Raw genomic sequence first — 18,630 nt, forward strand, 5'->3', positions numbered from 1 at the left:
TTTTTTTTTTTTTTTTTTTTTTTTGCTTGTCCCCTATTGGATTTTCTGAAAGTGGCCTGGATTTTCCCTCCTAGAATTATTTCATCTCCTGCCACGAGAAAAATTTGTTACGTCTTATTCAAACGGCTTACCCAACCCACACCCCCAGGCTTCCCACAGGGCGGCTAGCAGGGCTGTACTCACAATGTTCATCAAGGTCAGCAGGTACTTCTGGACGTGTTCCTTCCCGTGGAACTGAACCACGGAGTCATCCACCCCCAGGAGCACCTCGATGTTGTAATCGTCCTCYGTCGCGTGCCTTCGACGGCGCTGCCTCGATTTCTGCAAACGCTCTTCCACCAGACCCAGAGCGCTGTCCAGGCTGCCCAAACCACTCAGGTTGGAGGCTGAAAATCAAACAGACAAATGAGTTATCAGCCAGGAGAGGTTCATGTTTCAGCTGAGATAAATTGGAAGTAGCAGCATTTGTTGTGTTCTCGGTGTTATGTAACAGTAGTAGTTTCCCATAATGTCAATTAAAAGTGGCCTAAATGAGAGAAAAATGTGACCCAAAGTAAAAGCAATACTTTCTGCAAAGTAATGCTGCATAATAAATAGAGCAGCAAGTCATACCAATGTCTTGATGAGAAGAATCGAGTATTTTACTCTTTGCAGGCTTAAAAGTACTTCTAACAAAAACTCACTGCCCAGGAGCATTGGGGCAGTGCCCCAGGGACACTCCTGTTCTACCCAGGATAGGCTCTGTTTAGGACAATTAAACATAGAGATATACTTCAGAATCTGATCTCACTGCCCACAGGCTCCTGTTTCAGGGTAAGTGCAGCTGTCAGTGCTGCCCGTTGCTATCCAGGCAGGTACCACCAAACCCTCAACCCTTTAGCTCCTCTCCCAGTTACACACATGCAATCCAACAGTAGTGACATGGATCCTATTTACCACTACAGCTCAGAACCACATTATAGAGATGAGATTAATTATTTTATAGCTACATTCACATTTTTTTAACAGCTTCTTATCCTTCACTCCAAATTTTCCATGTCACTTTGCATTACTGTGTGTCAAAGACCAACCCATCAGGCACAACAGTTGTCTCCTTCATTAATAATGATTTCTAACAGTTCCTGTGATATGAAAAGCATGTTCTCTGGCAGGATGGACATTCTTAATGTGGCACTTTCCTACTAAAAATTAACATGAAAATATGGAATCTTGACATTTCATCCTACAGAGTAACAATTATTAGCATTAATATCATTATCACCATTTGCATTACAAGAGCCTGGTGATTCCAGAACCTCTTGATTTTAACAAATGTCAGGAAAGRCTCASTTAGGYCAGGAAAGGTGGCAAGAGGGCTGTRGGTYGGGTAAAGTTCCCAACGCTTCATTCACAGAAATACAATGGGAAGCARAGGGAGGAAGCCCAAGCCATCACCTTCAAACCAGAAATGAGAAACAACCCTTGGAAATGCTACAAAAGGGGATTCTCCATTTTCATTTATTGAAGTTTTCACATCAAAACTGGCAGCTTGGGAAGGGACGAATGAGTCACCAGATCACTGGGCTCATTACAAGAACATCTGCTCCTGCCTGAGCTCCGCTGCCTCGGGCTGCTGAGTCAGCAGRTCCTGTGCAGCCTGAGCAGAGTCCCCAGGGCTCCCCACTGAGGTGACAACAGCACACGACCTGCACAGCCCCCAGCTGCCAGCAGGAACACACACCAGGCATCCCCAACCCCCACAGAGCATCCCTTACTGCCCCAGGCTGAGCCTTGTGTGGTGAGAAGCTCATCTCTGCTCTCCTTGGAGAGACCTCTGGGCTGCCCCTGAAACACACAGCTTCTTGCCTTTTTCCAGCAAGCTTCAAGGCCATGCTTGTCCTGAGACCCACAGCTGCAGGGCTCCCCTTGCTCAGTGGACAGAAGGAAGGTCCCCCATGTTCCTACATCCCCACAGAGCCCCAGTGTCCTTGTCCCCAAAGAGCAGCCTTTAATGTAGCTAACAAGCACAACCACCAGGTTCTCACTGCCAGCCTCAAGGCTCCCAGCAGCTTCTGCTCCTGGGGTCACCAACTTTTGAAATTAGTCTGGTCAGAATCCATGATTCAAAATGAAAATTCATTCTTCACAAAGAACCCAGCTGCCACTCCCAGGTGTACCACGGAGGGACAAGGAGTGTGGCCTGGCAGCAATGGAGCAGCTCCTTATCAGGCTCCAGCCCTGCCTCGTGCTCTACTCCTCCAGGAAAACTTCAGCATTAAAATTTCCTTGCTGGTGCTCAGGTAACAACCAAGCCTCAGAGGGGACTCACTGTGGGACCCTGGAGCAATCATACATTCACAATCCGTAAGGCAAATCACAGTTACTGTAAAATTTGACCATAAATCTTAAAAGCTCTGTWGAAAAGCAAGSCTAGGCTGGCAAGGGCTGCAGGTCATGTCTTCTCTCTGCTGCAGATAAAAGCTGAAGCGATCAGCAGCAAGACAAAGCCCTCAGAGCTGCTATTGCAGAGCAGCAGTGCTGGGCAGGGGAAGAGCCTGAGCCCTGCACTGAGGTTGTGGACAGCAAGCTCTGCTGGCTGGGGGGCTCTGTTTGGGTGGGTGATTGGCTGTCAAGGTATCCTGAGCTTTTGTGCTTCCATTTCTTTCTCTYATGTGTCAAACTAACTCCTGGAGCGGTGTCTCTATTCCTGCTGTGAGAAAATCAGCCAGAGGCAAAATGTGATCCTACCATCCTGCAGCGACTCTGCCTGTCCTCCCTCTTTGCTGCTCACTTCATCACTGTCACCCTGGAGTCCCTACAGTCCTGCCAACTCCTGAGAAAAGTTATCAGGAGGTTCCCTGGAAGTCATCTYACTGCCAGTAGGTGCCAACCAACCACTTTAACTTTTCTTTGGAGCACAAAAATTCCCCGTACACGCAGTCACCTTCACCCCTCAGCGGTTCCCCCTCAAGACAACCTTTGAGGCACCAACCCCATGGGTTTTTCAGCAGAGAGTAATCCATACTGGCTCCAGCTGGTGCTGGAACCACCCCAAGAGCAGAAACACGGCTCAAAACATTTACAACAGTAGCTGCAAGATCCTCTGGTTCCTATCCCAACTTCCCACCCAGTGTTCTTTCCCAGAGGCTCTCCCTGGATGGGCAGGGATGCCTCCACACACGCCTGACCACAAACCCCATGGAGCCTTCCCCCAGTGCTGCTCTGCCTCTCAGGCTCTTGGATGATGAATTSTTGCATTTGCTGGACCATGTGATGTAATTCCCATGCTGGGTTTGCTCCTAAGTGACAGTTACATCCAAGTGAAATTAATACCCGTATCTTAGCAAAGAGGAAGAGAAACAAAGTTCCATCTGTAGCAAATGAGAAATTTATGGTGTTTTGGCATCTCAACTTTCCTTAGTTAACATCAGTAACTTTGCTGTATCATTGTGCTGCTAACAATATGCTAGRAAAGCCCTAGAGAAAGCACAAATACTAAATAAGACACCAAATTCCTCCTTCACATTTTCCACATTACATTCCCTCTGATCACCCCTGCACTTTGCACAGTAACATCACAAAAGTAATCTCAAATTGCACTGTGTTTTACTAAATCATCCCMACACCTCTCCATCAGATGTCAATTTTCAGCAACTTTTGCCAAATCAGCCACTAATTATTGGTGCCAACTTTGTTCTCCATCTCCCAAGAGCAGACACTTGGCATTTGCAGAGCCTAACAACAGCCTGTGTTGAAACCCTCTTGCTTCTGCTGGGAAAAATTCACATTTGTGAAAATTAACCACTCAGAGACAAGCTTCTATTTTTCTCTTTTGCTTCTCATTCAGSATAAATCGAAGGAGAGCAGCACTCAGACAGTCCATCCAAAAATCCCTCAAATTCTTTTTTTTTTTTCTAAAGCCACCTAAAAACTCAGTGATATTTCAGTAATTTTCTCCTATCACTCCAGACCATCTTCCACYGAAGGAATAAAAAGTGCCCAAGTTATTGATTAGTTTTGCCTYTGCAGGTCTTCAGAAGAATTCTCCATTTGCAACAGTTTGGGATGACACCACCTTATTTTCTGGAGTTTTTTTGCCTTGCTCATGAATGTTTGATATCATGTTCTTTATGGAAACCCAGCTACATGACATCTCCTGATTCTGCCTTACCCATCATGGCAGGCAACGCTCAAACAGATGCTCTGAGTTACTGAAGCATGAACACACTGCCTGCCATGAAAACTGCCTCTCCCTGTGTTTTCTGTCACTCCCTTCAGGACATCCACCAAATCCACAGTTGCTGGCTCATGATATTGTTTTGTTTTTTTCGTGACCTCTTTCTGAAAGGCTCAGAAAAATACAGCTGCACCTGCAGTCCTTATGAAACAACTGCACTTTAACAGTACCAGCCTTAGGGTTCACCAATCTCACAGCAGCAATATTGTCCTAATAAAGCAGTTTCTAATATTTTACCTCCACTTTCTGATAGGGAGAAGGGAACTTTCTGGCAAGCCCAGAGCAGAGACCAGCATGAGCAGCTGGGAGACTGAACTGTGTGTCCTGTTCACAGCCATCATCTGCRGCTTGTCAGCACATCAACGAGCTGGAATTTCATTTGAAACCTCRGTGAGCAGCGTTCAGACCAGCCAGCCACCATTGAAATGCAGCTGGTTTGCTTTTGTGGACACTTCATCTGTCAGTGTGGGAGCAGACGAGCACCTGAGCCGACTGCTGAGCACCTTYTCTGCAGCCACACGAGGATCAGCACTTCTGATGTGCTGCTTTGCCACTCATCTCCATTCCTGGGGCACACTGCTGAAGGAACTCCCAGCCTCCCATTCCTTGCTGCAAACCACCAGCTTTTGAGCTGTTGTTTTCGCATTTTCCCCCCTGGTGAATCAGAGTGAATTCACTCCATGAAGCACAGCTGGAGCCCTCTCTGCTGCGGTGCAGACACATCTGGGACAGCGCAGGAGCCCGGGGCACCCACAGCTGGTGACACACAGCTGGTGACACACAGCTGGTGACAGTGCCACTCCAACCTGGGACTGCAATCCCAGCAAGGCCAGGAGCCCATCCATCCCTCGGGGCTGCAGAGGCAGCACCAACAGGTTGTGTGCAGGGAGCAGAAGTGGCAGGGTGGATTAACTTTAGCTCCCAKCTTCCCCCTGCTCAGGCACATCTGCACCTCTGCAAAAGCACCAAACCCCCCTGGAGCACGACAGAGAACTGCACCTTAAACCATGAGCCATCTTTCCACAGCACTCCCTGCACTCAGATCCTGTGGGCTTCTGCTGGGTCAGTCCTCTGGGACTGACCTAATTAGCCCCTAATTACTCCCTAATTAGCCTCCAATTGTGCTCAGGTGTTCTGCCAAAACCCTCATTTGTCTTCCATGGTAAATTGAAGCCCAACCCATGGAGGTTGGAGTCAACACGAACAATCATCAAACCTTGGATTTTATCCCCTAGCAATTTATTCGCCTATTTTTAAGTTCCTCAGTTTGAAGTTTTGTTTTTTATTCCAGTTGCACATGTTATGTTTTGTTAATTTCTTAATCAATAAGGTTTTTTTTTTATTTTTAATTTCTTTAAACACTTATTTCTGCTGGTTTTACAGCCCTGCTCACCTTYCTCTACTCTCTGCTTTGTTTTCCCAATGTCCTCTACTCGTCTTTCTTCTCCCCCTTAACCATCCTGCTCAGCTACATTGGTGTTTCATAATTTATAAATCCCTTTCCCATACCACAGTCTGAATTTGGACCCTTCTGCTATAGATCACTCATAAGAAAACTGGGTAAAGCCAGCAGGGAATTAAAAWGGGAGAGAGCTTCTGTGAGGTGAAAGCAAATTGAAAACAGCCCAAACAAGAGAAGGAAATGCCACAGAGTGCTCKGGCTGCATGATACCAAGTTAGCCCTGTTTAAAAGACGTCTCCAGGAGGACACTGCCTCAATGCAATTTTAACTTGGAGCTCAGTTTTCATGGGATTCTTGTGATTTCTTGAATCACAGGTTAATAATGGTTGCTACCTGTCAAATCCTTAACCAAGAGAATCCTTAACTGCAGCAGAATTCTCTTGAGGAGAAGAATTCTCTTGATCAAATTCCTCCTCTCACACTTTTTTACATAAACCAAAAGTAGCACCACACCAGTAGATTAAAGACTGGGCGTGCACCAGGCATCTTCTCCAACACTACAAACCCTTGTCCTGCCCTTATCTGCAGAGAAGCAGCCGCTTAAAAGGAAACTTTGAGGCTGCATGCCTTGCTGACCACATGATCTCATTACAAGCTCCCTGCCTCTGAGTTATGGTAATGCCATTTCTGCTCAAATCACATTTTAACACAGAGCCTGCTCCACCTTTCATCTGGCCAGAGGGAGTTTGCCACAGCTGTCAGGGTAAGTTGGGTTGGGCTCTCCAAAAATAGGTCTCAGGCTCGAGCTGCGTGAAGGCCAGCAGATAGAGCAGCTGAGCTCCTGCTGGAATGATCTGCTCCTGGAATTGGAAACCAGGAGTCCAAAGTATTCAACATTATTTCATAGAGAGAACAATTCTTGTAAACTCCTTGGGGCAGAACTTCTGTCCCCCATTTTCAGAGTGAATGCACATTCCTACAAACACACAGGCACAAGAAAAGTTCCTTTCTTACCACCTTTGCAACACCATAGTGACTTTAAATCTCAGGATGTGCTCAAGAGCCTGCCTGAATCATAAAATCACAAACTGATTTGGGTTGGAAGGGGCCTTAAAGCTCATCTCATTCCATCCCCCTGCCACAGGCAGGGACCCCTTCCACTATCCCAGGTTGCTCCAAGCCCTGTCCAACCTGGCTTTGGACACTTCCAGGGATGGAGCAGCCACAGCTTTTCTGGGAAACCTGTGCCAGGGCCTCACCAACCTCATAGGCAAGATTTTTTGCTTAATATGTAATCTAAACCTAGATGAGAGRATCAGGGTTCATAAGAAAAAACAAAGCAACATAAAGAAAAACAAAAATGAAACTACCAAAGTTGAAAATTAGAGAACTTTAAAAAAAAAAAAAGTCTTTCCAAAGGATAAACCAATTAGTGCAGTGACAATGGCCAGGTGGACACGGTGGCAAATGGCCAGAGGCACTAAGAATAACCACAGCTAGAGGTTGCCAGGGAGATCTTTTCTGGCATATCACAACAAAGAGGAAAGATATCACAATACTAAAAAGAGAAGTTGAAAACTAAACTGATTTCATCAGGGGCAGAGTCACACAGAGAATAACATAAAGATGAGAGATAATTGCACTGTTAGAAGATTAAGTGAGAACAAGGTAATAGAATACCCCAGGCTAAAACTTTTTTTTTATTATTTTTTAATGGTGAAACACACTGTGTTAAAATTTTAACTTTCGTCTTACAATATAATAGTCAAAAAAGGGAAATGAAAGAAATGGCAAACCAGCCAGGAAACCAGTCTGTGTGACCTGGTTGAAATGGAGCTCTCTGAGAACTGAACACAAATTTTTTCCAACAGCAAAACTTATCCTTTGGAAAATTTTCAGCTATCAACCTTACTAATGCAAACATGGGTTTCACAATTTAGCACCGAATAATGCATGAGCAAGATGTCCAAATTCAGCGCTTAAAAGTAAACTCAAAAAGGGGCAAAAAAAATCTGCTCTAGAAAATTAATTTAGGGGCCAACTTCTAAGTTTCAGTGACTTAATTGATTGCATCTGAGAAGTGCTATCTGGCAGATATTTTGGCAAGTCACTGTAAGCTGGCCTGTATTGCAGAGCCTGTGACTTGCAAAGAAAGGTGCCTGATTTACTGCACCCCACGCACCCTGAGAGCCCAGAGCTGGCCTGGGCAAAGGCTCCATCCCTCACAAACCCAGGAGTGCAGGCTCTGCTCTGCATCTCTCACCCAGAGCTACAAAGGGAGCTCAGCCCCCTCAATCTCATTTGCAGCTAATGCATCATTAATTAAACTGCAGAGTTCAGYCCCATCTCCACGCAGGCACGGAGCCCCAGGAGTTCCACGAGCCCCACAGACCCACCTGAAATCCCAAATGCAAAGGATCAGGAGCTGCCCACCTCTCTCTTTTCCAGACCAGGCTTTAACAAAGCATTTATGGGTTGGCTGAGTCCAAGTCTGCCACCGAGATACTCAGATGGCCAATCCATATTCCAAGCATGATTAAATTACAGCAAATTAGCACATTAAGTAAGCTGCCAARCTGACCCCCTGGCTTTGTAGGTGACATGTCTAACAATCCCACTTGCATTTTTAACAGAATGAAATGCCAAGCCATGGTACAGGAGCTGAATAACAACAGATTACATGGGATCGAAGTTGTCTTTCCCAAAGCCAAGAAAGGGAAATGAAGTTTAATTACAGTTTAACAAAATAACATTAAAAAAAACCACAGGTAACAAAAGTCAAATTCCTAGCCAGAGCAGGAGGGTGAGATGAGGGAGAAAAGAAAAATAAATACATAAAATAACCATACATAATTTGAAATATTGCTGAAAAATAATAGCTGAAACAATTATGTATCTTTCCTATGCTTTTTAACCATACCCTCATGTCTTGCCTTTTGGTAACATTGCTAAGTGAAATTATTCCAACCTGTTAAAAGGGTAGCACTTTTCTCAGTTATAAAGTCTCACAAAGTTGTAAATTACATAACTGAATGTTCTCAATGTCAGGTAAAATATAAAACTCATCAGTGTAAATAATGTACTGCAAAAATGACAATGCAAACRGCTCCTGTTTCCTACATAATCATAATGATCTTTTAATTAGACAAAGTAAACAGTCTGCTCATTTCACCTTGTGAAGAAAAGCATAGGAAGAGATTTTCCCAAATTCCAGGGTAAAAAACATGTGCATTTTGCAATATTGATAAGTTCAACCATCTTCTTGTACACGACAGAATATTATRCCATAAATCAGCAGTCAGAAAGATGAGAAAACCCAGGTTAATTTGAGTAGTACAAGAAGAAAACCTCATCCAGACAGGCTGAGCAAAGGCAGTGTAACACACCCTGCCTTGGATACTTATGCTGGCAGGATTTAAAATTGAGCAAGGAGGAGTTATAATTTTACCTATGTTTTGAAAATATCCTTGCTGCTAAATCTGCTTGGACGTTTAGCACCAACAAACCCAGCTGCAATTGAATAGAGACTGTAGGAAAGACAAAACACACTTGGAGGATGCAGGGATTTCTTAAACTTCAATTTGACAGTAAAAAACCCTGAAAGAGAGAATCAGCCTCTGCTCCAGTGAAAGCTCATGAAGTTTAGTCCCAAGGCATTTGAAAATCAAGGGCAGAGGCTTCTTTTGTTATTTGTACAAGAGCTCTGAATCTGTCAGGCCCTACAAAAGGCAAACTGTGAAATGCTGCCCTTGTGTTGTGGTGGTGGGTGGGAGATGGGTGCTGGCAATGACAGCAGAGAAGGGATGACAGCAGAGCTTTCATCAGTGGACATGGACTGGGGCTGCAGAGAGGGGGAAGGAAGGTGAGGAAGAAGGAAAGAAGGTGAATGGGTTCAACTATAACAAAATCATCTGAGGAAAAGGCAGATTTAGGGGCAGACACAAATGCAAAAGAGGAAACCGAAAATAAATAATTGATTTTCCTGGTATGGTTCCCCACTGGCCCTAGGAAAGCAAAGCCAGGGCTTTTCCTCCCYTCCCACTCCCCAATCCTGAAAGCTGTGTCCTGGGAACAGCCCCTGAGCTTCAGGGAGCACAGGGACAAAAGCCAAGGTTTGCCAGGCAAGCCATCCCCCCCAACCCCTGCAGGCAGGGCTGTAATGTTCCTTTTCCAAGATAAATTTAGAATTATTATCTGTGAGCTTYAGAGGGATTAGAACAGGTTAACATGCGTTTATTTAGTTTTCTGGCAGGTACAAAATATTTTTTACTCCTTTCAGGTCAAATGGACTTGAATACTGAACCTTTTTTAAAGTGAAGAAACAACCAAACATTTCAGTTAATCTGAAATGATGGTTTACTCACCTGATATGAAATCAAGTACTTAGAGTCTCAATGCAGAGAATCATTTAAAATTATAAGATATCTCAAGGGAAAGAAAAGGAGATGGTAGTTTAGAATGCACTGCCATGAAACCCCTCAACACCTCCAGGATTTTTCTTTATTTATTCATGTGAAGTTCAGTGAAAAATTCAGGATCTTTTAACAGCAATAAAAAATTTTGCCYTACTCAACTGTAGGGAAACAAAAAGAGTTTCCAGTTTCCTCTTTCCACCATCTACCCCCCTTCCTCCAAAAGAGCAATCATAATTTGAGGTCCTCTGTATTTTTGTTGGGTTATTCACATATAATTGATAAACAAGCTGTACTCAGCACTGACTGACTTGCCCTTCAAATTGGCTTGTAGCCTAATCAAACTCAGGTCATTTGTCTACTAAATGAGATGTAGTTGGTAGGATGTAGTGCTCCTTGGCAGGCAACAGACAACTCTCCTATAGGGACAAATCAGACCCACCTCAAAATAAAAGCCTWTCAAGAATTAGGTAACAAGGAATTTATCTCTTGAATTAAAGACATCATATTTGTCTGTGCAAACAAGGCTTAAAGTGGTCAGAAGCTGCATTTGTATTCCCTTTGCACTAGGCTATAAAATTGCTTTAATAGTAATGACTGCTCTGCTCTTACTATAGAGAATGAAATCAGACTTGGAAAAGCAAATGCACAATGCCCAGTAAGAAGGGCTGGGAAGCTTCTTWCAGATATAGATAYATAGATATATAATTGTTAAAATAAGAGAATCTTGTATTTTAACAAGGTACAAAGGTGACTGGAGAGTTGATGGACAACTCTCTTGACAGCTAACATTTTTATTACAAATGTTTTTAAATTAAGTCAAACATTAGAAAACTGTCAGAAACACCAGCAAACAGAGATACTGAGGTTTTTTTAAACTCCACTAAATTCTCTTTAAATGGTGTTCACCCACATAGAAGCTGAGAGGACTGGACAAGTCAATGGATGTTAGAGAAACAGTAGAAGCTGTGAAGGATAAAACTAGACAGCTGTTCCAAAACTCCAAGTAGTTTCTGCCTCCGGAACTAGAACAGTGAATAAAGACCATTTAGCCTCCAGCCTATTTCTTTAGCATAGCAAAAAATTAAAATGTTAAAGCCAACACCAAAAACTCCTTTAAAATTGCCTTACAAAGCAGTTGGTAAAGTAACCAAGAAGTTAACTGAGAGCAATGGAGAGCAATGACATACAGGGTGAAGGTTTCCAGTAATTAACACATTCTGTATAAAACTGGTAAAAACAGAGTCACTCCAGATCTGAGTTCCTGCAATGGCAATGAATTACAGGTTTTAACCAAATACTGGACCTAATTAGCTGAACTCCATCACCTGTTTCCACCTAGCTAAGAACTGGCTAATCAAGCCACTCCTAGTTTGCCTGATTCTAAAAAAACCTGCGATCAGATATCACAGGGAAAAAAAAAATACAAAAATCTTCCACAAATCATCAGCTGCAACACCACAGTTTATGTTCCGTTTTGGGAATCAAGAGGCAAAGTAGTTGTTCATGAGCATATTAATTTTCTTCATTCTTCCAAAACTGTACATTTTTAGGTAATAGTACTGATCACACAAACTCTGATAATATTCATTATTAATGCACACTGTGCTAACAGAAGTAGCAACGTGGTTCCCTCATCTGAAGTCAGAACAGACTCCATCCACTTTCAGTTCTTGCTGAGCAAGAGAATATTATTTCTTGAGTGTTTCAGCATAGAAATCCTTTATATTTTCCTATTATCCCAAAAAGAAAARCCTACAAAAATAAACTGCAAAGTTAACACTAACTGAACTTACTTTAAAGGAATAAARTGACATTTGTAGCAAAGGGGAGGCAAGGCTGGAGGGAAAAGTAATATTTTTTGGCAGCTGAAGAAGGCACATGTTGGGTGTCAGGGTCKGTCTCTTCAACAGATTATTGTTCCCCAAGAGCAGCTTCCAACCTGTCTCCTCAGCAGCACAAGTACCACAAACACTGTCTCCTTCAGCTCACCTATTGTATCTGTTCAACAGCTCTGAGACCTTAAATCAGCACTGCAAAAGAATGTTTTTGAAAGTCATACAAAACAGCATTTCCTTGTCCAACAACAGTGCTACTCAGTTATGAAATAAGACACAAAAGTACCACAGTCAATAAAGGCTCCTCTTTGCTGTGGTGCCCTGGAAGCCCCCATGAGTCCTCAACAATTACTTTGGACTTGCAGGACTCTGAATGATCTTGTGCAGCGTGGGAGCTGGACATGTGTTTATTGAAGCTGACACTAATCAATACCCATCACTTTCTCACTGGTTTCAACTTTATTAGAAAAATGATATCAACAGCTGCCACTGTCCCAGGGAGCCTCAGAAGAAAGCTGAGGGTTGAGGTATCCAGGAGCTCTCATTGTTTGGTTCTCCAGGCTCTCTTCAAGTGAGCTCCAGGCTGCTTTTTCAGTGCAAAGCCTTCCATTCGACCTTTCCTGTATTTCTTTTAGGATCAGAGAATTTTAATGTATTGCTCTTTCACTCTTTCCCATCTATTTCTGGCTAATCTTCTCTAAAATTTCTGAAGCATTTGGAAAGGTTTCTTACATTCTGGTTTTAGTCCAAGGTGCCTTGGTCTCAAATACTGCAGTGCAGCTGGGAAACTCCTACATTTTGCTGAATAACTGGTTCACCAAAAACAAAGTTGTGATTGTTCTGAAATTATTTTCAAATCGAATAACAGGGGARTTTTAGTGATTAAAAATAAATTATGGAGTAAGGACTCACGTTTCATTTTGGTGAACATATATCCCACAATATGAAAGAGTCCAACCAGCTCAGGCTACAGCAGAGAGGAGGACAGAGAATCRTAGAACAGTTTGGGATGCAAAGGACTTCTAAAGGTCATCTGGTTCAACCCCCCTGCTATGGGCAAATCATCAATTAGATCAAGTTGCTCAAAGCCTCATCCAGAATGACCTGGAATGTTTCCCAGGACAGGGCATCCACCGCTTCTCTGGGCACATTTCAACGTTGCCAGCACGGGGGTGTTCATCTCCCAGGGACAGGAGCCAGCTCTGCCTCGTGAGGCTCCAAGTGAGGCTCCAAAGTCAGTCCATGCCTTGAGTTTAGAAGGTGTAATGTGAATTAAAGGAGTTGGTTCACAGAAAAAGGCAAAGGGCTGCACCTTGCCAAAGCTCTGGGAATCCGACACAACCAGGAATATGAGGGAGATCCTTGACCCTCCCACCTGAGAGCTTGATTTTTTTGCAGAGCTGCTTCGCTTTAAGCTTTGAGCTTTTAGTCTTGACCTTGAATTCTTGACCACTTGAATGGGAGATWGTTCTCCAACTTTAGCAAGGGTTCTTAGCCTGGCTAGAAACCAGAAAACACAGATTCTGAGCAAACAGCTTTGAGGGGGAGGAAGGGGAATCCACACCAAACAAACCCAACCCCAATGAAAAAAATTACAATATGAAAAGAAGGGAAGCAAAGCAGCTTACAAAGGTAAAAAACCTTTTAAAGGTTTTTTCTTCCCCACAAAGTAAGAGTGTCAAACTGTGGTATGAAATTAGTGCAGCAACCACTGCCCATTGYATGAGTTTTAGCCATCTCTTCTGACTCCACAGTGAGGTTTTAATGTTTGGGGAGTTAAATGTTAAATATTTTTAGACAATTCCACTAGAATGATGTTTTAAAAAAATCATCTGGAAAGCCAAGCGGTGCTGTGGGAGACAAAAGGGAACACCAGTATTTGGATCACCTAAAGTACAGGGAAAGTCAGCAAAGAACAAAATGTCTGAAGCATTAACCTGCCAGGATTATGCCTTAACGTCACAAATTTCAGGTCCATTTGAAGTCTCACAACACAGAAACTAAGGCAACCGATTGAACTTCCTTGTGAAAAGACTTTTTAAAACCCAAAACCTATAGAGTACAGCATGTGGTCTTGCCTATATGTCCCAAATTCACCCAGAGAAACCAACTCCTCTTGCAGAAACCCTCAGCTGCCATTAGTCAGGGAAAAGTCCTTTCTCATCCAGCTGCAAAGGCAGCTCCTGTCTGTTTGTTTCCCAGCCTTCCAGGCCTGGATCTAGCTCARTCCAGGCATTACTTACAGCTATCAACCTCAGCAAGGCCAAAACATGCCCAGGGRCTTGTGAGCAACATCCTGCCCCTCTGGTGTCAGCAGCTTGATTTCAACAAGGACTTGTTTCCACCTTCTCTCTCCTACAACACAGAATAACCTCCAGAAAAACAACCTCGTTCCCYAAAGGCAAGCCATGGCAAAACCCCAACAGGTCCTGGAGATAACCATCTGAGCAGGGAAAGGTTCATGCCAAAGAGAATGTGTGAGAGGGAAGAGAGGTCRTTTAGGTTTGGAGAGAAGAGTTGCTTTGTTTGGCAGATATTTGTAGAGATGACCAYGGAGCCAGAGGTCATGGAAGAGGCATTGGAATGTGCTGGACCACTGATGGAAACACTGGAGAAGAACTGCAGGGAGAGAGGCTGACAGGGCCAAACTGAGCCATTTCATGAACATGGGACCACCACAGCTGAGCTGGCACCAGCCCTCCCTGCTTCCTACTCCTGCCTTCCTGACACACRTTTTCTTGGAATAAGCCCRTGTAAGTAATACCARCTCTCAGCTTATGAAGTTTCCCCAKATTTACAGATCCATGGAAAAGCAAGAGGCCAAGACAAGAGCAGAGATCCCAGGGGCTTCCCAGATCTTCCCCTTGGCACCTCGGGAGGAAAGGGAAAAAGGCTGGGAAGATGCATCCAGGAGTTGAACTTGTACCAGAGCAGAGCCAGAGCTTGAACCAGGCTCTGCACTGGCACCACAGCCCATGGCTGCTGCTGCAGCTCCTGCCAGATGTGCTCCAGCTGGAAATCCTGCAGGGCAGGGAGTGTCCCCCTKCAGTGCTGATGTTTCCAGCCCAGGCTGGGCGTTCTTTGTAACCATCATGTAAAGCAGCTGAGAGCAATGAACCATTGTCTCCCTGGAGCCAAAAGTGCTCTCCAAAACTTCTGTAAGTCTCTTAACATGAAGCCACCACAGGTCCATAATTATGGATTAGCAGAAGGAGCAGACAAGCTGAATTAGGCTTCYGATTGCATGTCTAATTTATGTACAACTGCAGCAATTACAGATGCAAATCAAATAACTGTGCAGAAAATGGGTTTTATTAGCCATAACTAAAACCCAATAAAAACTCAGTAACTCATGCACATCTCTGCACTGAATATGCCTCTTCTGAATGTCAATTAGAAATGTGAGAAAAGACCAGGATTTTCTATTTCCTAATCTGAAAAAAAAGAAAAAAAAGGACAAACTGTCAGAGTGCATGTCTTCCACAACAAAACAAACAGGAGACCCAATTGGCAATTTCAGAGCAACCCATTGTTTTACAGACAGCAGTTCTATGCCGCTTTAAACACATTATTTATACTCAGTCTTTCATGCCTGACATGGCTGAGAGAAGTCTCATCTAATAAAACCATATGCTAAATGTAATTCAGCTTCACAAGAGGCCTGTTCTGACTCCTGGCAGGTTGGGATTTAAAAGTTTAAACTCTAAGCTGAGGAACACAGTGCTTAATTTCGCAGCCCTTCTGAGATTTGGAAAGTTGGGGGCTTCTTAGCATCACATCAACTGGGTCCAGGGCTGTGAAAAGCCTCTCTGGATGTTTTAATGCTGACACCACTCAAATCCTCTGTCATTCAGACTTAGCATGAGAGCTGTCATGTCTAAGGAGCCAGCGCTTACCTGTCAATTTGTTTAAAAGCAATAAAAAAATGGTTTCCATTAAATCAAGGTTAATCCTCCTGCATAGTTCTTACACAATTCCTTGCTGTGTGTGATTAAACCTACTCCACATATATTTATAACACAAACACTTGGATAAAAGTTTATATATGCCCGTGTGACTGCAGTGTCTGTTTGCATCATTCCTTGTTTTGCAGGGGACAGGGGATTTTCCTGGCTGGCTGCATTGCACACATGGAAGGTGATCACTGGGAGTGACCACTGCCTCCTGTACACAGCAGGTCAGAGCAGAGCACCAGTACACAGCCAGGATCTCCAGCTCCAGACAATTCCCAGCCCATCCRTCCTTCCCCACCCAGCTGCAGGCTGAGCTTAGAGAGGCTCTGTTCTCGCAGCTGGGGTGGGATTGCCCAGCTCCCTTCCCCAGGGCCAGGAGGAGACACAAACTCGCAGCTCCTGCTGGGGACAGGCAGCAGACACCAGGAGGGGACATGGCACAGTGCCATGGTCTGTGGGTCCCCTTGTCCCCAGGCTCCACTGGACACAGCTTACACTGTCACCCCCTTCTCTCACAGACATCCACAGACACTCTCCACTCCTCAGCTGTCCCACTCCATGAYGGATYGCTTCCAACACAACACCTTCCCCCRTGCACACAGCAATACAGGCAGCATTTAGCTCAGATTAGCAATGACATTKTTATTCCTACACCACTTCCCCATGGATCTGGACCTGGATTCAGTGTCCTACAGGTCATGAGCTTCTCCTGCCACAGCATGGACGCTCATTCTGGATGCAGAAACTTCCTTCAAAATTTAAATACACCACAAGCACTGACTTCCCCTTATCTCTTGTGGCAGTTATATCCTCAAACAACTCCAGCAAATTACTTAAACATGACTTCCCTTGCCTGAATGTCTGCCAGGTAGTCTTAATTAAACTGTGTGTTCCCACATACACTCTCCACAGCACCCTAAGGGAGGTTTCCAAGATTTCCTCATTTTGTGTATTCCCTTGAATCATCTATCATTAAACAGTAGTAATGATAAGCAAAATGAAAAAGACAAGAATAGTTTTGTATCTGCAGAAAGATAATGCACGAAAAACAACTAACAGGAAATCAGTTATYAGACAGGTCACACCTCTCCCAAACACAGATCCTGAGATGCTGAGCACTTTCCTACAGCTACTGAAGTATAAGGTTTTCCTCATGGTGATGAACATGGAATAAAATGGAATAAAATCCTTGAACAAGTTCAGAAAATGTCTTACCATAAGAAGGATAATCTATGTTGCTAAGAGAAGGAGGACTAGAAATACTAGTCCTGAATTACAAGAAATTTTATAGAACTATACTGAATTATAAGCAATTTTTCTTATAATTCAGACAGAAGAAGCCTTTAGGAATCATCTTCAGTTTTCCTGACCAAGAGATTCATATCAAAGGCATTATCATTCAATAGTCAATTTTTTATGCTGCAGTTGTAGATGCAGATGTTACACATTCCATTAAAAGGTATAAAAACCCCAACCCTCAGTGAGCCCACTGCTCTCCCAACCTGGTCCCTTCTCTTAAATCAGTGTTAGATCTGCAGGAGCATCCTGAGGCCATCAACTGCACACAACTCTTCAATAAAGCAGAGGGCAGGCAGGGCTCAGCCTTGGCACTCGGAGCAAACACCTTCTCTTGGAGGTGAACTSCTCTGGAAATGGTGATTTCATAACACTGGGAACGGCCAAAGGACAGAGAATGAGCCACACTCTCCCAACCTCCAGCTGACAGTCACATCAGTGGGGCTGTAACCCAACAGGAGCAGCACCCTGGGCCCAGGAGCCTCTGACAGAGGATATGACATCCAGAGAAGGTGAGTAAGGTAATGAAAGGCACAGGTTTATAATCCCACCGAGAAAAAAAAAACAGTTTAAGGAGATTTAGGATTCATATTTATCCCATGCCTGATTTAAAAAGCTATTTTAAGATACCATGCATTTGTTTCTAGATGTATTTTGTAGCTGRCCCATTTCTCATCATAATTAACTGGGATTTTGTTTTTCTCCAGGATCAAGGTACATATGGAAAAATGACCCGGGTTGCATCTGGACTGACGTAACAAGGGTGTAACCTAAATTCTGGGTACAAGATTGTTGTTGCTGATGAGTGGAGGAGTAGAGAAATCACCTTGATTTTGTAACCCAAGCTTGACTTCACGTAGGTCAGCACTCAAAGAAATGCTGTTTCCAACAGCGCAGTGAAATCTGGCAGCATTTCACAGCAATGCATATGGAAGTCCACAGTGTCATCTCTGCAAAGTCATCTTTCAGGAGAGAAGTGCACCCACAGCTGCACCATGCCATCAAAAATTCCTCCACTGCAGCCCACACTGGATTATGTCAGGGATGTGAAAACACAGCTGGGATTTTACCGTAGTAGATGAATATTTAAAAAAAACAAAACCAAAAAACTCAAACAAACAAAAAAAAAAAACCTTAAACAAATAAAATAACCAAAAAAAGAATCCACCAAAAAAACCTTTTAATTAAAACCAATGTTTTAATAACTCAAGATACTACCTGCTTCTACACATGCTGCTGATGGTCAATTGTCTAAGGACACTGATTTGAGGCAGAGGGGTAGGGTGTTGGGAAAGGAGATGAATCAAATGATGGGAAAATGGGAGGAGAGTTACACAACATAGGCAAACTTTGCCTCCTTAAAATAGAAGAAAAAAACAGGGGATATGGAGCAAAGGATCTAATAAGAGGATAGTTACAGCCATTCACAGTGGTCTAGAGAACAGGAAACTCTATGTGAGAGAAATGAATTATAGCACAGGAAACACACGGGTACATCCATTTCGGATTTGTG

General features: G+C 43.6%; 1 protein-coding gene across 2 annotated transcripts in view; it reads right to left on the reverse strand.

The window, feature by feature from the left end:
• LOC130577954 (A disintegrin and metalloproteinase with thrombospondin motifs 2-like) overlaps positions 1–18,630 on the reverse strand; it is a 169,797-nt gene that overhangs the window by 55,248 nt on the left and 95,919 nt on the right. For both annotated transcript variants that reach the window (XM_057373663.1, XM_057373661.1), the window contains exon 4: positions 184–386. In XM_057373663.1, coding sequence (XP_057229646.1) covers positions 184–386 — 203 coding nt within the window. The remainder of the gene's footprint in view (positions 1–183; positions 387–18,630) is intronic.

Source organism: Malurus melanocephalus, unplaced genomic scaffold (assembly GCF_030028575.1).
Source record: "Malurus melanocephalus ecotype Western Australia unplaced genomic scaffold, MMel_1.1 scaffold_205, whole genome shotgun sequence".
NCBI lineage: Eukaryota > Metazoa > Chordata > Aves > Passeriformes > Maluridae > Malurus > Malurus melanocephalus.